The sequence below is a fragment of the Muscardinus avellanarius genome (assembly GCF_963383645.1).
Source record: "Muscardinus avellanarius genome assembly, chromosome: 10".
Lineage (NCBI taxonomy): Eukaryota > Metazoa > Chordata > Mammalia > Rodentia > Gliridae > Muscardinus > Muscardinus avellanarius.
Genome location: NC_137796.1, coordinates 19,078,040 through 19,103,786, shown reverse-complemented (window position 1 = coordinate 19,103,786; position 25,747 = coordinate 19,078,040). Strand labels below are relative to the sequence as shown.

The 25,747-nt window shown below is 41.7% G+C and overlaps 1 protein-coding gene across 4 annotated transcripts in view; it reads left to right on the top strand.

Annotated features, from left to right (window-relative positions):
* CBFB (core-binding factor subunit beta) overlaps nucleotides 1-24,106 on the top strand; it is a gene marked incomplete at both ends in the record, with an annotated part of 61,229 nt that extends 37,123 nt beyond the window's left edge. For 2 of the 4 annotated variants that reach the window (XM_080702171.1, XM_080702169.1), the window contains 3 exons: nucleotides 2,763-2,879; nucleotides 9,439-9,534; nucleotides 24,038-24,106. In XM_080702171.1, coding sequence (XP_080558297.1) covers nucleotides 2,763-2,879; nucleotides 9,439-9,534; nucleotides 24,038-24,106 — 282 coding nt within the window. The remainder of the gene's footprint in view (nucleotides 1-2,762; nucleotides 2,880-9,438; nucleotides 9,535-24,037) is intronic. The other 2 variants (XM_080702172.1, XM_080702170.1) reach the window with 2 other exon arrangements.
* Between the last annotated feature and the right edge of the window lie 1,641 nt (nucleotides 24,107-25,747).

The following is a 25,747-nucleotide window of genomic DNA, read 5'->3' as shown; positions in this document are numbered from 1 at the left end:
ATGTTCTTATAAACCTAAGTGCATTCAATACCACACACCAAAAAAAATGCAGTTAAACTCCTCAGTGCAAAAACCATCATAAACATAATCACTAATGACTTGAGATGTTACTGCTGTGTGTGTGTGTGTGTGTGTGTGTGTGTGTGTGTGTGTTTACTAGGGGTTGAACCCAGGGGCATTCTACCTCTGAGCTACATGTCCAGCCCTATTTTTTTATTCTTTATTTTAAAACAAGGTCTCACTAAGTAGCCAAGGCTGGCCACAAACCTTTGGTCCTCCTGTTTCAGTCTCCCAAAATCTATTGAGATTATAAGCATGTGCCATCACACCTGGCTCAGGCTGTTAATTTTAGATGTTTTTTTCTAATGTATAATAAGCAGAATTAGACATTGGATGTGATATTGGAAGTCTGCTAATTTTCTCATTTAAAAGTATTCCCATTTATTAAGAATTCAAGATGCTTAGTTTAATTTTTTTAAAGTACTTATTAAATTTTAGCTCAACGTGGTAGCACACACTTGTAATCCCAGCATTTTGGAGACTGAGACAGAAGGATCGAGGTTTGCTGACAGCCTCAGCTACTTAGTGAGGCCCTTTGAAACTCAGTGAGACCTTTCAAAATAAAGAGTAAAAAATAGCACTGAGAGTGTAGTTCAGAGGTAGAATGCCCCTGGGTTTCACTCCCTGTTGCGGGGGGGGGGGCAACTTACTAACTTGTAGTACTTAAGAATTTCAACAGTGAGTTGAACTAATTAGATTTGGGTTAATTTACTGGTTTCTAAAGAAATGATTGATATTATGGATAGTCAAATCCTGTATAACCTTAAAACTTTTCTATGTTTTTTAATTCTTTAGTTGGTATATTATAATTGCAAACAACAGTGAGACTCATAATGATACTTATATACTTTCACAAAACATTGAAGTGATTTGAATTAAATTTCTTCTAAAAGACAGCAGTGTTTTTCCCTATATTATTTATGGCCACCTAAGTACAAACCACATATTATTTCATATGGCAGTAAATGTGTTACCAGTTAAGGTTCTTTTATCTAAAGCAATAGAAATCAACTTTGGCTAACTTAAGTTATAGAGAGAGAGAGAGAGAGAGAGAGAGAGAGAGAGAGAGAGAGAGAGAGAGGAAGGAGAGAAAGAAAGAAAGAAAGCTGGGCATGGTATAATCCTAGTACTTGGGAGGCTGAGACAAGAGGATGTCAGAGAGAGAGAGAGAGGGAGGGAGGGAGGGAGGGAGAAGGAGAGAAAGAAGGAGAGAAAGAAAGCTGGGCATGGTATAATCCTAGTACTTGGGAGGCTGAGACAAGAGGATGTCAGGTTCCTAGCCAGCATCAGCAACTTAGGCCCTCTGCAACTTCATGAAACCCTGCTTCAAAATAAACAATAGGTTTGGGAGTATACCTCAGGTAGAATGCCCTTGGGTTTACTCTCCAGTACCAGTAAAAAAGAAGAAGAAGAAGAAGAAGAAGAAGAAGAGGAGGAGGAGGAGGAGGAGGAGGAGGAGGAGGAGGAGGAGGAGGAGATGATGATGATGATGAACTGTCAGGAAGCTATGAAGTATTTTATAAAAAAAATAAAGGGAAGTTAGCCAGGCGTGTGGCACACGCTTATAATCGCAGTACTGAGACAAGAGGATCTTGGGTTCACAGCCACCCTCAACTACTTAGTGAAGCCCTCACAACTTAGACACTGTTTCAAAATAAAGAATAAAATATAGGGCTGAAGCCAGGCTGGTGGCGCACGCTTGTAATCCCCACGCTTGGGAGGCTGAGACAGGAGGATCGCACGGGTTCGAAGCCAGCCTCAGTTACTTAGTGAGGCTTTCAGCAACTTAGTGAGACCCTGTTTCCAAATAAAATATATTTTTAAAAAAAGGTCTGGGAGTATAGCCCTGAGGTAGAAAGCCTCTGGGTTCCACCCCCAGGACCACCAAAAAAATTAAGAATGAAAAGGAGGGCCAGGGGTGTAGCCCTGAGATAAAGTGCCCCTTGGGTTCAATCCTCAGAACCACAAAATAGATAAGTAAAATAAAATAAAGGGAAGCAGGAAGAGCCTGACCTGGGTGGCTGGAAGAGTAAAGATACCCACTTCAATTGTCATATTAGTACAAATAGTTCTTAACAATTCTGTATAATTTCCTTTTACCTTTTTTTTTTTTTCAGTACTGGTAATTAAATCCAGTGGCATTCTGCCTCCGAGCTACACCCTGGCCCTATTTTTTTTTTTTTAATTCTTTACTTTGAAACAATCTCACTGAGTTGCAAAGGGCCACACTATGTAGCTAAGGCTGTCTGAGAACTGTGATCCTCTTGTCTCAGCCTCCCAATTGCTGGGATCACAAGCGTGTGCCACCATACCTGGCCTATAATTTTCTTTTAAAGCTAATCTAGGGCAGGGGGTGTAGTTCGGGGGTCAAACACCCCCCACACACACACACACACATACACACACACACACACACACACACACACACATCTAGAAAAATCATGACTAGAAATAAACTTAGCATAATAAACAAAAGGTTCTGGGTTGGCTCCCCAGCACTATAAAAGAAAGAATGAAAGAAAATTCTAAGACAGATTCACGTAATTTATAGACTATTGTTAGAGGCTGTGATATACACAAACACACAATCAATTCTTATAATTTTTCTGAGAAAACTACTCATTGACATAAATATGCTTAATCTTTGGATGTTCACACATCTGATGGTTTTTCAATGGTTTTCATCCTTTTCTGTGTCTTAGGTGTATTTGAAAGCTCCCATGATTCTGAATGGAGTATGTGTTATCTGGAAAGGCTGGATTGATCTCCAGAGACTGGATGGTATGGGCTGCCTGGAGTTTGATGAGGAGCGAGCCCAGGTAGGGTGACTTCAGGCCTTGCTAAGCATGATGTCTCTTAATCTTGCCCTTTTGGGGTAAACCTGGTTTACCTAGTCTTTAAGAGTAAATACAGAAAGTATTATATTCAAATAATATTAAGGAATCTTGAAAATGTTGAGACCTCTACAGTGATCCCAATTTGGGGTATATTTTTTCTTCAGTGGTTCTCAATTTCATTGGATTACCTCTTTCTGCTTGGTGGGGACTTAAAGTCTCGTGAATGCCGGGTGTGGCGGCACATGCTTGTAATCCCCGTGCTTGGGAGGCTGAGACAGGAGGATCTTACAGGTTCGAAGCCAGCCTCAACTACTTAGTGAGGCTCTCAAAAACTTAGTGAGACCCTGTTTCCAAATAAAGTATGAAATAGGTCTGGGAGTATAGCCCAGAGGTAGAAAGCCTCTGGGTTCCACCCCCAATACCACACACACACACAAAAAAAAAAAGTCTTGTGAATGCTTTTTAAAAATATTTGCTCTTATAGCCAGGCATTGTGTTGCATTCTTGTAATTCCAGTACTTGGGAGACTGAGACAGGCAGATTACAAGTTTGCAGGTTCTTGGGTAGCCTCAGCAACTTAGTGAGACCCTGTTTAAAAAAATAAAAAAGGCTTGCCAGACATGGTGGCACACGATTGTAATCCCAGCACTTGGGAGGCTGAGACAGGAGGATCGCACAGGTTTGAAACCAGCCTCAGCTACTCAGTGAGGCTTCCAGCAACTTAGACCCTGTTTCCAAATAAAGTATGAAATAGGTCTGGGTATAGCCCGGAGGTAGAAAGCCTCTGGGTTCCACCCCCAGTACCACCAAAAAAAAAGAAGAAGAAACCAGCCTCAGCTAATTCGTGAGGCTCCCAGCAATTTAGTGAAACCCTGTTTCCAAATGAAATATAAAATAGGTCTGGGAGTATACCACGAGGTAGAAAGCCCCTGTTCCACCCTCAGTATCTAAATAAATAAATAAATCAAACAAGCAAGCAAGCAAGCAAGCTGGTGTGGTCGTGCACACATATAATCCCAGCATTTGGGAGGCTGAGACAGGAGGAGTGCTCAGGTTTGAAGCCTGCCTCAGTTCCTTAGTGAGGCTCTCAGCAACTTAGTGTGACCCTGTTTCCAAATAAAATATAAAATAGATCTGAGAGTGTAGCTTGGAGGTAGAAAAGCCCTGGGTTTCATCCCCAATATGAAACAAAGAAAGAGAAAGAAGGAGGGAGGGAGGGAGGGAGAAGCTGGGCGTGGCGGTTCACACTTATAATCCCAGTACTTGGGTGGCTCAGACAGGAGGATCACATGGGCTTGAAGCCAGCCTTAGCTACTTAGTGAGGCTCTCAGCAACTTAGTGAGACCCTGTTTCCAATTAAAAATATAAAATAGGTCAGAGACTTTACCCCAGAGGTAGAATGACCCTGGACTCCAACCTCAGCCCCCCACACACTAGAATGCCCCTGGGTTCCATCCTCAGACACACACACACACACACACACACACACACACACACACACACACACACACCTACTACTACTACTACTAATAATAATAATAATTATTATTATTATATAATAAAATAGGGCTGGAGGTGTAGCTCAGAGATAGAATGTCCCTGGGTTCCATCCCAAGTACCACAAAAAATAAAATTAAAAAGATCAGTGACAATCTGTGGCATGGTAGTCAGGAGCTGCTGTCATGCCACCCCAGATCTGTGGTCCTCGAGTTCTACATAGGCAGGACTAGTGGCTCTGCTGTTCTATCAGAAAGAACTAACTTTATTTTGACCAGTGCTTGGATAAAAATCAATGCCCAGGGATGTTGTTGAAAACAATAGAGAGCTCATTGCCCAACAGTCTGGCAAAGCTAATATTATAGGAAACAAGATAGCTGACCAGCCAGACCTTTATTATAAAGATCCAAGGATCTTTATAATAAAGGATCTTTATAATAGCCTTATTAAGATCACACTCTGCGGTTCATAAAGCTGTGTGCTTGTGCAGGGCTGTTGTTGCTCCAAAGAGAGCAGAGGGTCCTTGTAAGCTTCCTGGCTAATACAGAAGAGACAGGTAAATTCCCTCAACTACAAATGCACTTTACCTGAGCAACACACAGATTCACTGGCAAAGACCAGTGCCTGTTGGCTTAAGGTGTTTAAACAAAACCTATGACCAGTCACTGGCTTGACAGGTAAGCTTTGCTGACCCAGAGGTAGCCTCCCAGAAAGCAAGATTTAAAAATGAAAAAAGAAAAAGAAAAACACCAATAACTTAACAGTGGCATCCATGGCTTCACACTACTGGGGAAAGCAGACTGTACCATTAGTCCATACAAGTCACAGAGCAAACCAAAAACTCAGCAATAACAAACTGGAAGTAGGGACTGATTACGCCTGGCTAGAAACCATCTTTGAAGTGGCCCAAATGTCTGTTCTTAAAGATGTCAAAGTACAGCCGGGCGTGGTGGTGCGCGCTTGTAATCCCTGCGCTTGGGAGGCTGAGATAGGAGGATCGTGCAAGTTCAAACCCAGCCTCAGTTATTTCGTGAGGCTCTCAGCAACTTAGTGAGACCTTGTTTCCAAATGAAATATAAAATAAGTCTGGGAGTATACCCCGACGTGGAAATGGATGAATGAATAAAAATTATTTATTTGGAAAGGTATTTTCATGCTGTAAATAAATACGGTTATAGAGTTGTAGATTTTTTTTTTTTTAATTTTTTTAATTTGGGGGGGGGTTGTACTGGGGATGGAACCCAGGGGCCTTCTATCTCTGGGCTACACTTCCAGACCTATTTTATATTTTTTATTTGGAAACAGGGTCTCCTAAGTCAGCTGAGGCTGGCTTCGAACCTGCATGATCCTCCTATCTCAGCCTCCTAAGCGTGGGGATTACAAGTGTGCGCCACCACGCCTGGATTATCGTTGTAGATTTAGACAGTACAATAGAGGTAAAATCACTACATCTTGCAGTGGTCAGAATATTCTATCTATGCTCAGTGACAGGACTTTTATACCTCTTTCTCACATAAATTTCACAGACATCCAGCTGTATTATGTTGACTCCACCTGGCTACTTTGTGCAGGTTGTGGTATAGACCATGGAGTAACATGCTATGGCATGGTAAACCCCTCTCTCCAACACCCGAAATTGGATAGCGTTGGTTATCCCTAGCCATTAATCTACTTCGTGGGTGATCAGTAGTTGCATCAGCAAGATCTCTCCTTGAAAGGTAAATGTTGTTTGTACTGAAACAGGAAAGGATTGACGCTGGTAATTGCTTATCATCTTTCTGATTTAGCCCTTTGTTACAGTGTGGATTCTGGTGTATGGCTGCACATCTCACTTGTCACTAGGAGAAACCAAGACAGCTTGAAACTAGAAAGTAGAGGGCTACCAAATCTTTCACGGCTTGTTGTATTGCAACAATTAGTAGTACTTTTTAATTCTTTAAATGAAAAAAAATCTATGACAGGCCGGGCGTGGTGGCGCATGCTTGTAATCCCCGCGCTTGGGAGGCAGAGACAGGAGGATCGCGCAGGTTCAAAGCCAGCCGCGCACGCTGGCTTAGGAGACTCTGTTTCCAAATAAAAATGTAAAAATAGGTCTGGGAGTGTAGCCCGGAGGTAGAAGGGCTTCCAGGAACCCCAGTACCACCGCCCAAAAAAAATCTATGACCATTGCTAGAAGATGTTAATAGCTAATAACTTTCTTAGGGAATTAGATCACATCTCACATTGTATGCTCTCTCTTTATCCTTTCAGTTCCCTTTATTGCAGTTAATCACAGTTGATAATTTTATATTGATTTGCTAATTTTATATGTTTATTTTCCACCTGTCCCACTGGACCAGAAACTCCACAAGGAAAAGCAACATTTGTTCCCTCGTGTCCGTGGCACTAAGCACAGTGACTTGGACATAATAGAGGCTAAATATTTATGGAATAAATGAAAGAGTGAATAGATAAATGCATAAAACAGAAGGGTCGTTGGCAGATATGTCCCAGTTGATACCTAACTGATAATAGAAAGCCTTCAGGAACTGGGGATAGTGCTCTCTTGCAGGTACCTTGGGCCTGAATAGTACATTCTGAGAATACAATAGGTATGTATAATGGTATTCAATAAAATATATACATTTTACATATCCATAAATGCTTGTAAAAGAATACTAGCACTTATTGAATCCTGTCAGGTAGTGTGCTTAAGCACTTTTTATGTGTTGTCTTACTTAATCTTTAGAGTAGTGTTGTTGTGAAGTGTTACTATGCCCATTTTATGTGTGAGTAAAGACTTAGATTAATGAAATAAATATGTTGCCCTGGGTCCTAAAGTTAGTAGGTGCATTATAAGATTGTTTTTTCAGAGCTGAGAGTTGGACGTGGGGCCTCATGCATGCTAGGCAAGTGTTCTACCACTGACATGTGTTCTTGGCCCTAAAAATGGAATTTGATCACACTTTTCAACTCTGTTATTGACACTGCATCACTGAAAACTACAAGTGTTAAAAAATCCTAGTAAGTTGTAATAGTTTGGTAGGCTGAGACAGGAGGATTGCAGGTTCACAGCCAGCCTCAGCTACTTAGTGAGGCCATCTGCAAAATAAAAAAATAAAAAATCAGGTTGGGGGTATAGCTCAGAGGTAGAATGCCTCTGGATTCGGTCCCTAGGACCACCAAAAACATGAAAACAAACAAACAAACAAAAGAAACTAATATGCAGGCATAGTGACACATGCCTATAATTCCAGTACTTAGGAAGCTGAGACAAGATGATCACAGGTTCAAGGACAGCGTAAGCAATTTAACAACACTTGTATCAACCTATTGAGACCCTATTTCCAAAGAGAAAATAAAATACAGCTGGGGATATAACTTGGGATATAGAATACTTCTGGGCTCAATCTCTAGTACCACCCCCCCCCAAGAAAAACATAGGTATGTATGTATGTATGTATGTATATCCTAGTAATAGCGACAAAGGATTTATCACACAGAACAATGTATCCGGAAATCAGAGTTATGGCTTACTATAGCACATAATTATATTGTCAAAAGTTTTGGGTCTTTCCACCTTCCTGCTGTCCATGCACAGCATATGACTTTACCCTCGTTATTATGTTTGCAAGATGGCTGCTGTATCTCTGGGCGCACTGAGCCAATTTCCAAAAATAAAGGATGGTAAAATATTTCTTAAATTACCTCCTGGAAGGCCCCATGGCTGGAATTGAGTTACAAGACCACCCTTTGCTGCGGTGATTCCAGAAAAGTGAATACTGGTGACTTTTGCTATTGTTTTGGATCTTTTATTTACTTTAAGTGTACCATTAAAAATCTTAGCTGGAGTGGTGGCGCACGCTTGTAATCCCAGCACCTGGGAGGCTGAGACAGGAGGATCACATGGGTTCAAAGCCAGCCTCAGCTACTTAGTGAGACTCTCAGCTACTCAGTGAGACCCTGTTTCCAAATAGAAAACTAGTCGGCCCCACACACACACAAAAAGATAAAATTGAACACAACAGTTGTTTCCAGTGTGTAATGAAAACAAAAAGACTGGACTAAATTTTTCTTTTAAAAACGTACCCTGAAGCCAGGCGTGTTGGCACGTGCTTGTAATCCCTGTGCTTGGGAGGTGGAGACAGGAGGATCGCATAGGTTTGAAGCCAGCCGCGCTGGCTTATGAGACCCTTTTTCCAAATTTTTAAAAAGTATAAAATAGGTCTGGGAATATAGCCCAGAGGTAGAAGGGTTTCCAGGAACTTAAGTACCCCCCCCCCAAAATGTACCCTGAAGCTGGGTGTGGTGGTAATCCCAGCATTCAGGAGGCTGAGACCGGAGGATTGCAGTTCACAGCCAGCCTCAGCTATTTAGTGAGGCCCTCTGCAACTCAGTGAGACCCGGTTTCAAAATAAAGAATAAAAAACAGGGCAGGGGCTGTAGCTCAGAGGTCACATGCCTCTAGGTTCCAGACCCTCAAAAAAAAAAAGAACCATACCCTGAAATCAGTTGTTTGATGCTGATATTTTGAGAAATACTTTGCTGTTTGTTTGTTTGTTTGTTTAAAAAAAGAAAAAGAAAAACCCGAGCCAGGCGTGGTGGCGCACGCTTGTAATCCCAGCATTGGGGAGGCTGAGACGAGGATCGCGATTCACAGACAGCCTCAGCTACTTAGTGAGGCTCTTTGCAACTCAGTGAGACCCTGTTTCAAAATAAAGAATTAAAAATAGGGCAATGAGTGTAGCTTGGAGATCGAATGCCCCTGGGTTCCATCCCCAGACCCACCAAAAAAAAATAAAAAATAAAAACCAGGCCTGATGGTCCACATCTGTAATCCCATTACTTAGGAGTCTGAGACAGGATTGCAGGTTTGAAGCAATCCTAAGGGTCAGCTTAGCAAGACCCTTAGCAACTTAGTGAGACCCTCTTTCAAAATAAAAAGGGACAGAGATATGTAGCTCAATGCTCCTGGGTTCAATCTCTAGTACTAAATAAATATCCCCAAATTTAAAATTTTTATTATAAACCAATATTAAAGTAGGTATTTCGCATATTCTGACAGCAGGAGGATGCATTAGCACAACAGGCCTTTGAAGAGGCTCGGAGAAGGACACGTGAGTTTGAAGACAGAGACAGGTCTCATCGGGAGGAAATGGAGGTGAGAGTTTCACAGCTGCTGGCAGTAACTGGTTAGTACTTTCCCCAAAACTCTCAGGCTATGTTTGTGATATTTGTGCATGATGTTTTAATAGTTTAATTCTGTCTTTTTAAAATTGTGTTTGTTTACTTCATATTTATTAAATGCAATTGTTGTAAAGAAACTTGCTGTAATTTTTTTTTTTTTTTTTTTTTTTTTTTTTTTTTTTATTGGTGCACTGTATTCATACATCATAGTGGGATACAAACTTTTGTAGACATACATGCACACATCGCCCAGTCAGCCCCCACCTGATCCCCACCCCATTCTCTCCCCATCCCTCCCTCCCATGCTTGGCTTAGTGGTTGACATCTAGTATTATACTTGCTGTAATTTTAAGATTGTCCATGAATTCCTTATTTTTTGGTCTTCATAAAAGTATTTACTGTAATGGTATATTTTTCTCTTAATTCATTGATTGAAATATCTTACCTCTTTTCCTGGTTATTTTAAAGACTTTTTTTTTTACAGTTGTCTTATATTTATATAGAACATTACTAAAACTCTGGGAATAATATTCATATTTGTCTCTGAATATTTATTTTTATTTTGAAACAGTATAATCTTGTATCATTTATCTAATCTCATTGCTAGAGGAAATTTAATAATTTTGGACTCTAAAGAATGAAATTAGCAGACTTTTAACCTTTTTATTATATATATATATAAATCATTATAACAGGAATATGTAGCTTAATGAATTACAAGGCTGACTGACAGCCTTATACTTTCCTTCCAGGTTTAAAAAAAAAACAAAACAAAACTTTGACACTTCGGTAGCCCCTTCCACAGCTGGTTCAAAGTCAACCTCAGCAACTTAGACTCTTCCAAATAAAAAATAAAATAGGTCTGGGGCTATAGCTAGGTAGGATGCAGAAGTAGAGGTAGAAGGGAGTCTTTCCCCGGTACAGGAAGAGGAAGGGAGGGAGGAAGGGAAATTTTGATGTTTAAGTTTGTATGTCTGTGAGCAAAAATACAGTCTGTTGACAGAGGCACCAGATACTTTATTACTCAGATGATTTCCATTCAGCTTTTTTTTGTGGGTGATTGAGAACATGAACTTTGTACCTAGACTGAGTATATATTTCTGCTCTACCACTTACCAATTTCTCTTAGGTCCCAGTTTTCTTCTAAAAAATGTTGTGAGAAATAAATGGGAAAATGCTTGTAAAGCACTTAGTGAGTGCTTGGTATGTGTGTGCCTAGAGTAATAATAGCTCCGAAGTACTTCTTCAGTGCTAAAAGCTCTACCACAGTGTTGGTTCCAGTTAATTTAATTGTCTAGCTAACAAGAACATGCTTTTAGTTCTCTAAAGTGTATCAGGGCACTTTCCCTACATTATGACCTAGAGCATAGAGAAAACAGTTGAATTTTCATTAATGATTTAAGATCCCGTAGGCCCATCCAGCAGTAATTTGAAACATCAGTCCCCGTAGCGAGGTCACGGCTGGAGTCTCCAGAGCATGCGCTGGCAGTGCCATACGGGGTTTTGGGATTTGCTTGCCTTTTGGCACTTCACATATATATTTTTTTTCTTGCTTGCTTTCTAACCATAAATGCTGCTTAATGTCAGCTTATTTTCTCACAATTTCTTTTTTTCTTTTTCTAAAAGAATAGTGGGGTTAAATATTGTCTCCCTCCTGTAATTCAGACATCTCTAGGGATTCAAATATCATCTAATGTATCATTCTTAGTATAGATGATGAAAGCAAACTCCCAGAAAAATTGAGTGCTCTTTTTCAAATAGTTGATTAATGGAAGAAACTGTGAGGACTTCAGCCATAGTGGTGTACTTTAGGAGGTCTCCACAAATAAAGCCTAGTGGTGGGCAATTAATTTCCACACCACCCATAAAGAAGATTAGGCTGAAAAATAAAACCAGCCAAGAGGAGGTTAGAAACCATTTGCCTGGAATAGAAAAGGCTGAAGCAGAAAAGAATAATACTGGTTCCAGTGGGTGGTCTTGATGCCTGGCTAGAGACAAGGGGCCAGGGAACAGTGGTAGCTCGTGGGTGGCAGCGACTCAGTAAATGTCTTTAGAAGTCTGAGATTCTGGCAGCAGAGTAGCGTAAAGATGTCTGCCACTGTTTGGATAACCTTCCAGACCCCTATCCCTGTTATGCTGAACTTGTAATAGTGTGGCTCCTGAGCATATATAATGTATGTATAAAGTATGTATATAATGTATGTCCTAAAAGTGAGAAGCTGAACTTCAAAAGATTTTTATTTTCACCAGTATCTTTTTTTTTTTTCCTTTTTCTTGAGGTACTGGAGATGGAACCCCAGGGGTGTTCTACCTCTGAGCTACACCCCCAGCCTAATTTTTCATTTGTTATTTTGAAACAGGGTTTCACTGAGTTGCAAAGGGCCTCACTAGGTAGCTGAGGCCATCCTTAAACCAAGATCCTCCTGTCTCAGCCTCTCAAACCAAGATCCTCCTGTCTCAGCCTCCCAAATGCTGGGATTATAAGTGTGTGGCACCATGTCTGGCTCCAGACCTATTTTTTTATTCTTTATTTTGAATCAGGATTTCACTAAGTTGCAGAGTGCATGACTAAGTAGCTGAGGCTGGCTTCAAATCTGAAATCCTCCAATCTTAGCCTCCCAAGTACTGGTATTAAAGTGTATGCCACCCACTACCACACCTGTCCACCAGTGTCTTTTTTTTTTTTTTTTTCCTCGTGGTACTGAGGATGGAACCCAGGGGATTCTACCTTCAAGCTACACCCGCAGCTCTACTTTTCATTCTTTATTTTGAAACAAGGTCTCACTGAGTTGCAAAGGGCCTCACTAAGTAGTAGCTGAGGCTCTTCTAGAACCACAATCCTCCTGTCTCAGTCTCCCAAATGCTGGAATTACAGGTGTGCGCCACCATACCTGGCCCACCAATGTCTTTTAACCAGAAATTAATTATACAACCCTTTGAGCATGTTTCCATTTTATCATCTATAAAAAGTTGAAAGTTCTAGAATTCAACTAGGGTTTAGTATTTCCTTTTCCTGGTGTTTCAGGAAAAGGCTCTTTGAGTAGTACAGTATTTTCTTTACCTTTCACAGGTTAATGGCAGGTCATCACTATTTTGACAAATGAAAGACTATAGTGAAATGAAGAAACATGATTTATTTTAGTAACCTTCACCAAATGCTGTAGTCACTGATGTACAATAAAGTGATAAAGTGATAAATAAATATGTACAGCATAATATCTTACCCTGTAGGTAAAAAGGGAGAGGGAGGAGAGGGGGGTGAGAGAGAGAGAGGGAGAGGGGATGATGATGATGGAGATGGAACCCAGGGGCATTCTACCTCCAAGTTATACCTTCATCTCTGTTTTACTTTTTATTTGGAGACAGGGTCTTGCCTAAGTTGTTGAAGCTGGTTTTGAATCTACTGATCCTTCTGTCTCAGCCTCCCGAACACTGGGATTACAAGTGTGTACCACCGCACCTGCTGGAATACGTGGTTTTTGATTTTTTGAATGTGCATAGCTGTTCTCTCATAGGTTAAGAAATTGATCATAAAAACTGGAGGGGGAATCAGGTATCTGGAACAAAAACTGGAGGATTATTACTTTTCACTGTGTATTCTTTGTGCTTTATAAATTTTATATCATGTATGTGTGTTGTCCAGGAAAGAAAGAAAACTTGCTCTTATATGAACATAGAATAGTGAAAATGAAGATTCTATAACTTGCTTTTTGTCTTCTCTGACATACAGACTGATTTTTAAAGTGTAAAGCCCCCTAACTGGGTATGGTGGCACATGCTTGTAATCCCAGTACCTGGGAGGCTGAGACAAGAAGATAGCAGGTTCACGGCCAGCTTCAGCAACTTAGTGAGACCCTGTTTCTAAATAAAAAATAAAATATAAGCCAGGCATGGTGGTGTGTGCTTGTAATTCCAGTACTTGGGAGGCTGAGACAGGATTGTAGTTCGCACACACAGCCTCGGCTACTACTTGATGCCTTTGCAACTCAGACCCTGTTTCAAAATAAATTAAAAAATAGGGCTGGGGTGTAGCTTGGAGGTAGAATGCCCCTGAGTTCCATCCCCAGTACTGCAAATAAATAAATAAATAGTAAATACATAAAATAGTGCTGGGGGGTGTAGCTTGAAGGTTTAGAAAATGCCTCTCATTTTAGTCCACAATACCAAAAAAGGGTTTGAGGGTGTATTTCAGAGGTACAGTGCCTCTGGGTTTACTCTATAGTATTTTCAAAAATAAAATATGGCTGGAGGTAGAATGCCCCTGGGTTCAATCCCTAGGAACACACACACACACACACACACACACACACACACACACACACACACTCCGCCCCTTTCTTCTTTTGAAATTATATGCACAGCTGGTGACACAGAGGTAGGGATAATTCTAGAATACCTCTGAGGTTCCTGGAGTGTTTTCAAGGAACCCAGTAGGAGGCAGAAGGTAATTGAGGGCTTTTGTTGTGCTGGAATTGAGTCCAGAGGCATAGCTACATTCTCGGCCTTATTTATTTATTTATTTATTTATTTATTTATTTATTTATTTATTTTGCTGGTCTGGGGATGAAACCCAGGGGCATTCAACCTCTGAGCTACACCCCCTGCCCTGTTTTTCATTCTTTTGTGGGCTTTTTTTTTTTTTTTTTTTTTTTTTTTTTTTTCCTTTCTGGTACTGGAGATGGAACCCAGGGGCTTTCTACCTCCGGGCTACACTCCCAGACCTATTTTATATTTTTTATTTGGAAACAGGGTCTCGAGCCAGCTGAGGCTGGCTTCGAACCTGCGCGATCCTCCTGTCTCAGCCTCCCAAGTGCGGGGATTACTAGCGTGCGCCAGCATACCGGGCTTTTATTCTTTATTTTGAAACGGTCTCACTAAGTTAGCAGAGGGCCTCGGTAAATTGCTGAGGCTGGTCTCAAACCTGCAGTCCTTCTGTCTCAGCCTCTCACGTAATGGGATTACAAGCGTGGGCCGCCACGCCTGTCTGCCCGAGGGCTTCTGATGTTGGAGAATGAGCTTAAGATTTGTAATAGGTTGCCTAGTCTTGTGTGCTAACTCCACTACCTGTTGCCATGTGACTAACATCATCGGGAAAGTGCTTCCCCTCCTCCAGCCCCATTGTAAAAGCTACCTCACAGGTTGTTGCCTAGCTCAGCACTTGATGCTTAATGAGGGCTCAGTGGAAGCTAGTGTCTTACCCCTTCTCCCCTCACCCCTTTCTGTGAATTTGCTTCACAACATATCTAGAGTGACGGCAAAAATAGGCATACCCTAACCTTAAACTATGAAACTCATAGATCATTTTGCCAAGCTAGTTTAGATTCTGGTGTTTTTTGGTTGGTTGGTTGGTTGGTTGGTTGGTTGGTTGGTTAAGTTTGTGTTTCTTTGGGGGGTGTGATGAGGATTGAACCTGGGGTGTTCTACCTCTGAGCTACACCCCCAGCCCTATTTTTATTCTTTATTTTGAAACAGGGTCTCACTACGTTGTGGAGGGCCTCACTAAGTAGCTGAGGCTGGCCAGAACCTGCAGTCCACCTGCCTCAGCCTCCCAATTATAGTGGGATTAATAAATAAAAGATCAAGTTAGCAGTTAATCTAGAGTTCAGTAGTGACTGGGAGGGGCCTGAAGAGAACCTTTCACCTTCTGGTAACAGTTCTGATCTGGTTACTAGTTATGTGGGTATGCTCACTTTGTGGAAACCCATCAAGTAGGTTAATTTGGCACTTTCCTGTACTAATAAAAGAGACTTTATTTATTAAAAGAGACTTTACTTATTTACTTATTTATTGTAATGCTGGGGATTGAACCCAAGGGCACTCTACCTCCGAGCTGCACTCCCAGACCACACCTTTTTATTTTGAAACAGGATTTTACTGAGTTGCTAAAGGTAGCCACCAAGCCCCACTAAAAGACTTAATTTTATTTTTTATTTTATTTTATTATTTTTTTATTTATAAGTGGAACATAATGAAAATGGTGTACATTTAGGTTGTGCTTCATGCCCTTCCCCCTCATTTCCCTTTCCCCCTCCCAATAAAGAGTGTCCAGGTTAACCATGTTATATTTATACTATTACACATAAAAGACTTAATTTTAAAAAGGAAACTATAGCCGGACGTGGTGGTGCACACTCATAATCCCAGCAACTTGGGAGGATCGCACAGGTTCAAAGCCAGCCTCAGCTACTTAGTGAGGCTCTCAGCAACATAGTGAGACTCTGTTTCCAAGTAAAGTATAAAATATGTCTGGGAGGATATCCCAGAAGTAGAAAAGCCCCTGGGTTTCACCACCAGTGCCACACACACATAAAAAACTAACCATAGCCAGGTGTGGTAATGCATGCCTATAATCCCAGTAGAGAGGTGGATCACAGGTTCAAGGCCAGTCTCAATAGCTTAGCAAGATCCTGTTTCTAAAAAAGGGCTGGAGAGCCAGGCATAGCGGCACACACCTATAATCCTAGTACTTGGGAGACTGAGACTGGAGGATCTCAGGTTTGTGGCCACCCTCAACAACTTAGGCCCTCCACAACTTGGACCCTGTTTCAAAATAAAGAATAAGCTGGGCATGGTGGTGCACACTTGTAAATCCCAGCATTCGGGAGGCTGAGACAGGAGGAACGCAGTTTGAGGTGAGGCCCTCCGCAACTTAGTGTGACCCTGTTTCAAAATAAAGAATAAAAAACAGGGCAGGGGGTGTATCTCAGGTTTCGAATGCCCCTGGGCTCCATCCCCAGACCCGCGAAAAAAGAAGAAAGAGCTGGGGATATAGCTCAGAAGTAGACTGTCCCTGGGTTCAACCCCAGTACAGTCATTCAATTATTTAATAAATAAGGCCATAGGAGTAGATCAGAGGTAGAGTGCCCCTGAGTTCAATCCGCAGTATCACACATATACAAAAGGAAGGGAGGGAGGAAACTTGGGCATTATTTCCATTGAGTGCTCTCCATAGGTATCTCTTGCTGCATAGAAGTGGTCCAGTGTTGTTTGGGGTTGTTTTGTTTCTTTTTGTTTGCATTTTGGCTTATGTGGAAGGAAGATGGAGGTTAATAAAGGACAACAGACTTGTCATAAGTGAATTGGGAAGATGCCTCTCTCTGATATAAATTGTACATTGTGTCTAGAGCCTTTAACTTGACTGGCCTCCTAACCTAAACTGTGAGATAGCACTGTTGGCACTTATTTAGTTGCAGAGTGACAAGGTATTGAGAGATTTTCTCTCTCTTTATCTTCTATTTGGTTATAGTGTTACTGAATAATGGTTGTTTTTAATGTCAGAACGGATAAATAATTGTATATTCTATTAAAAGGAGTTTAATACAACTCAGCAAATCATAGAGGATTTTATGTGGAAACTATTTGGAAATAGAAGCAGGCAAAAAGCTTTATGTGGTTTTAGTATTTATGTTTTGCATGTTTTTGGAGCCTTCGATTCTGTGTGGTCCAAGAAAAGGAAAATCTCAGCTTCTATTTATTTTAAATTATCAAAGCCTTCAAATTATTTAACTCTACCAATAATCATTCTTTTGTAAGATTAAAAAAATCAACATCAGAACATGTCTATTGGAATTATTTTGGGAAATTCCAGTAGATGTGAGTGAACTGAAAAGATGAACTCAGAATGAGAGGTAGAAGAGAGTTCATAAGGGAGAAAAAGGCTTGCTCTTCTAGTCTGGGTGTGCTCTCTATCATAGGCGCCGTAAGCTTCACTGATGATTTTTAGATTATCTGTAGGATGTGGATATTTTTTAACATTTAGAAAGTTCCTTGAAGCTGAGCGTTCATATAGGTAAATTGTGAGATGATGAGATACTTTATTACAGGAACAGCAGCGTCGGGGCTCACTGTGTGCCGGGTGCTCTGCATTTCACTTTTTGCTTTACACTTCATAATTAAGGGGTGTGTGTGTGTGTGTTTTGCAGTACTGGGCATTAAACCCAGGGGCATTCTACCTTCAAGCTACACTCCCAGCCCTATTTTTCATTATTTATTTTGAAACAGGGTCTCACTAAGTTTCAGAGGCTGGCTGAGAACCTGTCATCCTCCTGTCTCACCCTGCCAAGTACTGGAATTACAAGTGTGTACCACCATGCCCAGCTCATAATTAAGGGTATTTATAAGTTATATCTCCATTTTGAGGAACTGAGGTGAAGAAAATATAGGAAACTTGCCTAAACTTCTATAGCTAAATTGGTGGAACCTCGGCAGGGCATGGTTGCATATGCCTGTAATCTCAGTACTTAGGAGACTGAGACAGGTGGATCGAAGATTCGAGGATAGTCTCAGCAACTGAGTGAGACTCATAGTAACCTAGCGAGGGACTACTTCAGAGGCGGAGACAGGAGGGTCACACAGGTTCAAAGACAGCCTTAGCTGCTTAGTGAGGCTTTCAGCAACTTAGTGAGACCCTGTTTCTAAATAAAATATAAAATAGGTCTGGGAGTATAGCTTGGCAGTAGAAACCCTCTGGGTTCCACCCCCAGTACCACCAAAAAAATAAATAAATAAAAAAGAGGGGCGAGTGTGGTGGTGCACACTTATAATCCCTGGGAGTGTTCAGTCCCTGGTACTACAAAAGTAAATAAGTAATAAATTGGTGGAGCCATCCCGTCCAAGCCCTGAAATGTAGATGTCCACTATTTTTTATTTTAAAATACTATGTTTTTTGTTTTTTGTTTTTTGGGTTTTTTTAGGTGCTAGAGATTGAATCCAGAGGCATTCTACTAAGTTGCTATAGGGGGAATACTTGGGATTGAATCCAGGGGCATCCTCTCTCCAAGCCACACTCCATCCCTTTTTATTTTTTGTTTTGAAACAGGGTCTCACTAGGATGCTGAGGTTGACCTCAAACCTGTGATCCTCCTGTCTGCTTCCCAAGTACTAGAATTACAAGTTTGTGTCACCACGCCCCAGCTTGATTTTACCTTTTTAATGAATTTGGAGAAAGAACATTCCTCATTCTCCTCTCAGAACATAACTTTCTGCTTATGTTCAGCCTTAGAAATAGGGAGAAATAGTAATTAAGGCAGCTGACGTACTGGGGATGGAACCCAGGGGCATTCTACCTCTGAGCTACACTCCCAGCCCTATTTTTTTTTATTTTATTTTATTTTATTTATTATTATCTTTTTTTTTTTTTTTTTTTTTTTGGTGGTACTGGGGTTCCTGGAAGCCCTTCTACCTCCGGGCTACACTCCCAGACCTATTTTATATTTTTGAAACAGGGTCTCTTAAGCCAGCAAGGCTGGCTTCGAACCTGCGCGATTCTCCTGTCTCTGCCTCCCAAGCGTGGGGATTACAAGTGTGCGCCACCACGCCCGGCTTATTATTTTATTTTGAAACGGGGTCTTACTGAGTTACAACAGGCCTCAGTACGTAGCTAAGGCTGTCTTTGAACCCAGATTTGCCTGTCTCAGCCTCCCAAATGCTGGTATTACAAATGTGCGTCACCATGCCTGGCTATTATGCTCATTTTAAGTTAAAGATCCATCATTTCCAAAGGTCTGAGTTTGTGTCCTGACTGCCTCTAGCTCTGTGATATGACCTTGGGAACATCATTACCCTTTTTTTCCCCCTTCTGGTACTAGGGATTGAACCCAGGGGCATTCTACCTCTGTGCTACACCCCAGCCCTTTTTTATTTTATTTTGAAATAGGGTCTCTCAGCTGGGTACAGTGACACACGCTTGTAATCCCAGCACTCGGGAGGCTGAGACTGGAGGAGCACGGTTCACAGACAGCATCAGCTACTAAGTGAGACCCTCTGCAACTTAGGGTGAGACCCAGTTTCAAAAATAAAGAATAAAACATAGGGCAGGGGATGTAGCTCGGAGGTCAAATTCCCCTGGGTTCCATCGGAAGGAAGGAAGAAAGGAAGGGAGGGAGGGAAGAAGGAAGGAAGGAAGGAAGGAAGATAGAGCAGGGAACCAGGGTTGTAGCTTGTAGGTCTAATGCCCCTGTGTTTCATCCTCAGACCTGCAAAAATAACAATTTAGAAAAGGGCGGAGCCATGCATGGTGATACACGCTTGTAATCCCAACATTTGGGAGTCTGAGACCTGAGGGCCACGGTTCACGGACAACCTCCACTACTTAGGCCCTCCGCAACTTAGTGAGACCCTGTTTCAAAGTAAAGAATAAAAAATAGGGCAGGGGCGAGGGGTTAGGCCAGTGCCGGGGCCAGCAGCCAGCATCGGAGCCTTCCGTGAAGCAAGGCCGCTACTGATGCCTCCGAGGCCTGGATTGGAGCCTGCCGAGAGGTAAGGCCGATGCCGGGGCCATCAGCTAGCATCAGAGCCTGCCGTGAGGAACGCCGGTGCTGGGGCCTCCGAGGCCAGGATCGGAGCCAGCTGAGGGGTTAGGCCGGTGTCAGGACCAGGAGACCAGAATCAGGGCCTCCCATGAGGCAAGGCTGCTGCTTGAGCCAGCAAGGTCTGGATCAGTCCACCGGGTAGCCAGGCTACAACTGGGGCCGTCAAGAGTGGGATCGGTATTTTCAACGCGGCATGCACAGAGAAATATCGCAGAAAATTAAAACCAGATGCTTCCCCTAATCAGCAGTAACTAGGAGGAAAGGGGCAACAGGAAGTGGTCGAGCTATAGAAAGGGCCCTATAGTGAAGCAATTAAGGTGACCAATCAGAGGGTATGGAATAGGGGAGAATGGAGCCTCTTTAAAAAGCAGGAGGTACATAAACATATGTATCAAAGTTAATCACCAAACAAGCATGGGATCTAGAGAGGGGGAGGGAATGGGATGGGAACTGGATGAGGGCTAATTGGATGATGTGTGCTTGTATATCCCCTCAAGTCTTATATTCCAATGTGATGTATGATTACAATGCACCAATAAAAATAAATAAAATAAAAGAAGAAGAAGAAAGATCATCAAGGGTCGAAGTCTAGACTCTAGTTCACTTGTTCCCCATTATGGCCTTGATGATATCTCACTGTCTTTTACCTTTATTCTTCCACTCACCTTTCAATTCCCATTTCTGTACTAATGATAATAAAATTTGCTGGATGTTTACAGTGGAAAAAAAAGTATAATAAAGATTATGACTTCCTTTGGAGCAAAAAAAAAATAAGGCAGGGGGTGTAGCTCTGAGGTCAAATGCCCAAGGGTTCCGTCCCCACACCCGCAAAAAAAAAATTTAAAAAGGGCTGAGGATGTAGCTTGGTGGTAGAATATCCCAGGTACAATCCCCAGTATCACGAAAAAATAAGATCACTTTTTTTTTAATAAAATCACTTTTAAACAAGACGAAAACTTTAATTGTTTTTTTCACAAAGTATTATTTGTAGGTTAGTAGGAATTTATAAATACATAATTAGGATTGATTCTTCTCAATACTTCTTCATTGCTCAGCCCCTTTCTAGCCTTCATTGACTGAATGCAGATGCTTCTGTTGCATCTCTGATTCTGCAGAATTGATCTGTCTTTCTTCTTCCACACTTAGCATTGATTGGATATGGAATATAAATTGGGGGGGGGGGTTGTGGGTTTGGTTTTTTTGTTGTTGTTGTTTTTTGTTTTTTGTTTTTTTTTGTTTGTTTGTTTGTTTTGCGTATTTAGGGATGGAACCCAGGGGCATTTGATCTCTGAGATACACCCCCTGCCCTATTTTTTTTATTCTTTATTTTGAAACCAGGTCTCACTGAGTTGCAGAGTGCCTCACTAAGTAGCTGAGGCTGTCCACGAATTAGGATCCTTCTGTCTCATCCTCCCAAATGCTGAGACTGCAGCTGGGCGTGGTGGCGCACGCTTGTAATCCCCGCACTTGGGAGGCTGAGACAGGAGGATTGTTCACGTTCAAAGCCAGCCTCAGCTACTTAGTGAGGCCCTCTGCAACTTAGTGAGACCCTGTTTCTAAATAAAATATTAAAAAAAATAAAAATGGGTCTGGGAGTATAGCCCGGAGGTAGAAAGCCTCTGGGTTCCACCCCCAGTACCACCAAATGCTGAGACTGCAAAAGTGTGCTGCCACACCCATCTTTTTTTTTTTTTTTTTTTAATGTGGTGGTACTGGGAATGGAACCCAGGGGCATTCTACCTCCAGCCCTATTCTTTTTATTCTTTATTTTGAAACAGAGTCTCAAAGCTGCGTGTGGTGGCCCATGCTTGTAATCCCAGTATTCCGGAGGCTGAGACTGGAGGCTCACAGTTCAAAACAAAAACAGTCTCACTGAGTTGCAAAGGGTCTCTCTTAAGTAGCGGAGGCTATCCTCGAACTACTATCCTTCTCTTTCGGTTTTACAAATGCTGAGATTACAAGCATTCACCATCATGCCAAGCCTTAATTCTTTATTTTGTTTTTGTTTTGGTTTGATTTGTTTTTTATTGTTGTTTTACAGGTCTGGGGATAGAACCTAGGGACATTCGAACTCTGATCTACACCCCCTTCCTTATTTTTTATTTATTTATTTTTAACAATTTTTTTATTGAACATAAATAGTATACTATATATAGTATACATATATAGTATACTATATTTGGTGCCCTCTCCCCGCCCCCGTTTTCCCTTTCCCCCTCCCACCAATGGTTGACCAGGTTAACCATGTCATGTTCATAATTTTACGCATGTTCAGATGTAGACCCTCATTAATCAAGATCAGCCTTCCTCCTCTCCTATCTTTCCATTCAGGCTTTGCTGGTATTTCCCCTCCATTATCTGGAGTTCCGCTGGTATCCTTTGTGTTTCCTAGTTTGGGCATATTAGAGGAAACATGTACCTTCTCCTTCTGTGCTTGGCTGATCTCACTTAACATAATGTTCTCCAGGGCTTTCATTCTTCTTGCAAATGATATAATTTTGTTCTTCTTTATGGCTGAATAGAATTCCATTGTGTGTATTTCCCACAGTTTTGCTATCCATTCACCTGTTGATGGTGATCTGGGTTGGTTCCATATTTTGGCTATTACAAATTGTGCTGCTATGAACATAGGCATACATATGTTGCTGTATTTCTCTGAATTCAACCCCTTTGGAAAGATACCCAGGAGTGGTATAGCTGGATCATATGGTGGATCTATTCCCACCTTTCTTAGGAATCTCCACACAGATCTCCATAGTGGCTGAACTAGTTTGCACTCCCACCAACAGTGTAAAAGAGTTCCTCTTTCCCCACATCCTCGCCAGCACTTGTTGTTGTTTGATTTCTTTATCTTTGCCACCCTGACTGGGGTTAGATGGAATCTCATTGTAGTTTTTATTTGCATCTCCCTGATGGCCAGTGATGAAGAACATCTTTTCATGTATCTATTGGCCCTTCCCTTCCTTATTTTTTATTCTTTATTTTGAAACAGGGTCTCACTAAGTTGCAGAGGGCCTCACTAAGTAGCTGAGGCTGTCTGTGAACCACGATCTTCTGGTCTCAGCCTCCAGAATGCTGGGATTACAAGTGTGCGCCATCACTCTGGGTTTAGCCTTGGTGTTTTTAATTGCCAAGCCTCTTAATTGTTATATAGTTGCATAGAGATACTTTTTGGAGCCAAGCATGGTGGCGCACACTTGTAATTCCAGCATTCTTGTAATCCCAGCATTCAGGAGGTTGAGACTGGAGGATTGCAGTTCGCGGTCAGCCTCAGCAACTTAGTGAGATCCTGTTTCCAAATAAAATAAAAGCCGGGCATGGTGACGCATGCTTGTAATTACAAAATTCGGGAGGCTGAGACCAGAGGATCGGATCTCAGTTCACAGACAGCTCAGCTACTTAGGGCCTTTCTACCTCTGAACTACACCCTCAACCCTATTTTTTATTCTTAATTTTGAAACAGGGTCTCACTAAGTTGCACAGGACTTCACTAAGGCTAAGGCCTCACTAAGTAGCTGAGGCTGGCTGTGTACCTGCAATCCTCCTGTGTCAATCTTCCAAGTATTGGGATTACAAGAGTGCATCACCATGCATGGCTATTAAAATCTTTTGACAGATGGGTGTGGTGGTGACCCTCCCCATCATAGTGAGACCCTGTTTCAAGATAAAGAATAAAAAGCCTGGCTTGGTGGAACACACTTGTAATCCCAGCATTCAGGAGGAAACCAGAGAATCATGGTTTGCAGACAGCCTCAGCTACTCAGTGAGGCCTGTTTCAAAGTAAAGAATAAAAAAATAGGGCAGGGGAATAGCTCGGAGGTTGATTGCCCCTGGGTTTCATCCCCAGACCCACAAAATTTAAAAAAAATAAAAATAAAAAATAGGGCAGGGGCTGTAGCTTGAAGGTCGAATGCCCCTGGGTTCCAGGCCCCCCAAAAAATCTTTTTTGACTATGGAATTATTTTAATTCTTGATTTTAAAGGAACCTTCAATAGAATATGTCATACATGATATTAATTGTTCTTTTGCCTGTGATTTGTAAAGATATTGGTTGAAAATTTTTTGATTGTGAACTTTTCTTATATGCTACTGTGTCTTATATTTTACATATTTAATATTTTGATTTTCAAATCACATTTTAACCCACATTATGATTTTTCATTGCAGGCAAGAAGACAACAAGACCCTAGTCCTGGTTCTAATTTAGGTGGTGGTGATGATCTCAAACTTCGTTAATATTAAAACAGCAAATGTGCTGTCCATCTTTACATACACATTGCTTCTAGTTGACAGAAATATTCATTAAAAGACCTGAAACTGTGATAACTGGAGGTACTACGGTCTATTTCTCAACCTAAGGCAGTAAAGGATATCACAGACTGCCATGGTTTTGCACTATGATTATAATACCTGCATTTCTAATTTTTAAAGCATGTAGCCAGTAATAATTTGATTTTTTTTTCTATGCAAGCTTACCTTGTTGGCATTATTATAGTTGGATTGAAGCTATCTAATTGTAAAGCCTTTCTTCCCTCCCTTTCTTCTGTGTGTGTGTGTGTGTGTGTGTGTGTGTGTGTGTGTGTCTGTCTGTCTGTCTGTCTGTCTGTCTGTCTGTCTGGTGGTGGTGGTGGTACTGGAGATTGAGCCAAGGGGCATTCTACTTCTGAGCTATATCCAGCCGTATTTTATTTTATTTTTGTGAAACAGTGTCTTCCTGGTTTGATGAGAGCCTCACTACTTGCTGAAGTTGTCCTCAAACCTGCAGTCCTCCTATCTCAAATTCCCAAGTACTGGAATTACAGGCATGTACCACCATGCCCAGCTGCTCCCTATATTTTATTTTTTATTTTTTTCTTTCAGGTCTGGGGATGGAACCCAGGGGTATTTGACCTCTGAGCTACACTCCTTGCCCTTTTTTTAATTATTATTATTCTTTATTTTGAAACCGGGTCTCACTGAGTTGCAGAGGGCCTAAGTAGCTGCAAACCGCAATCCTCTGGTCTCAGCCTCCCAAATGCTGGGATTACAAGCCTGCGCCTCCATGCCCAGTTCTTTCTCTTATTTTAATTTAAAAGTTTATGTCATTTAGCCGGGCGTGGTGGCGCACGCTTGTAATCCCCAGGTTTGGGAGGCAGAGACAGGAGGATCGCACAGGTTTCGAAGCCAATCATGCTGGCTTAAGAGACCCTGTTTCCAAATAAAAATATAAAAAATAGGTCTGGGAGTGTAGCCCGGAGGGAGAAGGGCTTCCAGGAACCCCATTACCACACACACACACACACAAAGTTTATGTCATTTAAGAACAAGAAGTTAGCCATGCATGGTGGCACACACTTGTAATCCCATTACTTGGGAGGCTGAGACAGGAGGATCACAGGTTTGCAGCCAGCCTCAGCTACCAGTGAGGCCCTCTATAACTCAGCAAGACCTAGTTTCAAAATAAAGAATTAGCCAGGCGTGGTGGCACACGCTTGTAATCCCTGCGCTTGGGAGGTAGAGACAGGAGGATCTTGCAGGTTTGAAGCCAGCCTTGGTGGCTTAAGAAACCCTGTTTCCAAATAAAAATATAAAAAAAAAAAATAGGTCTGGGAGTATAGACCAGAGGTAGAAGGGTTTCCAGGAACCCCAGTATCGCCAAAAAAAAATAAAATAAAGAATTAAAAATAGGGCTGGGGTATAGCCTAGAGATAGAATGCTTCTGGGTTGTTGTTTTTCTGTTTGTTTTTTTTGTGGTACTGGAGGTGGAACCCAGAGGCTTTCTACCTCCGGGCTATACTCCCAGACCTTTTTTTTTTTTGTTTGTTTGTTTTGGAAACAGGGTCTCACAAGTAGCTGAGGCTGGCTTCGAACCCGTGCAATCCTCCTGTTTCAGCCTCC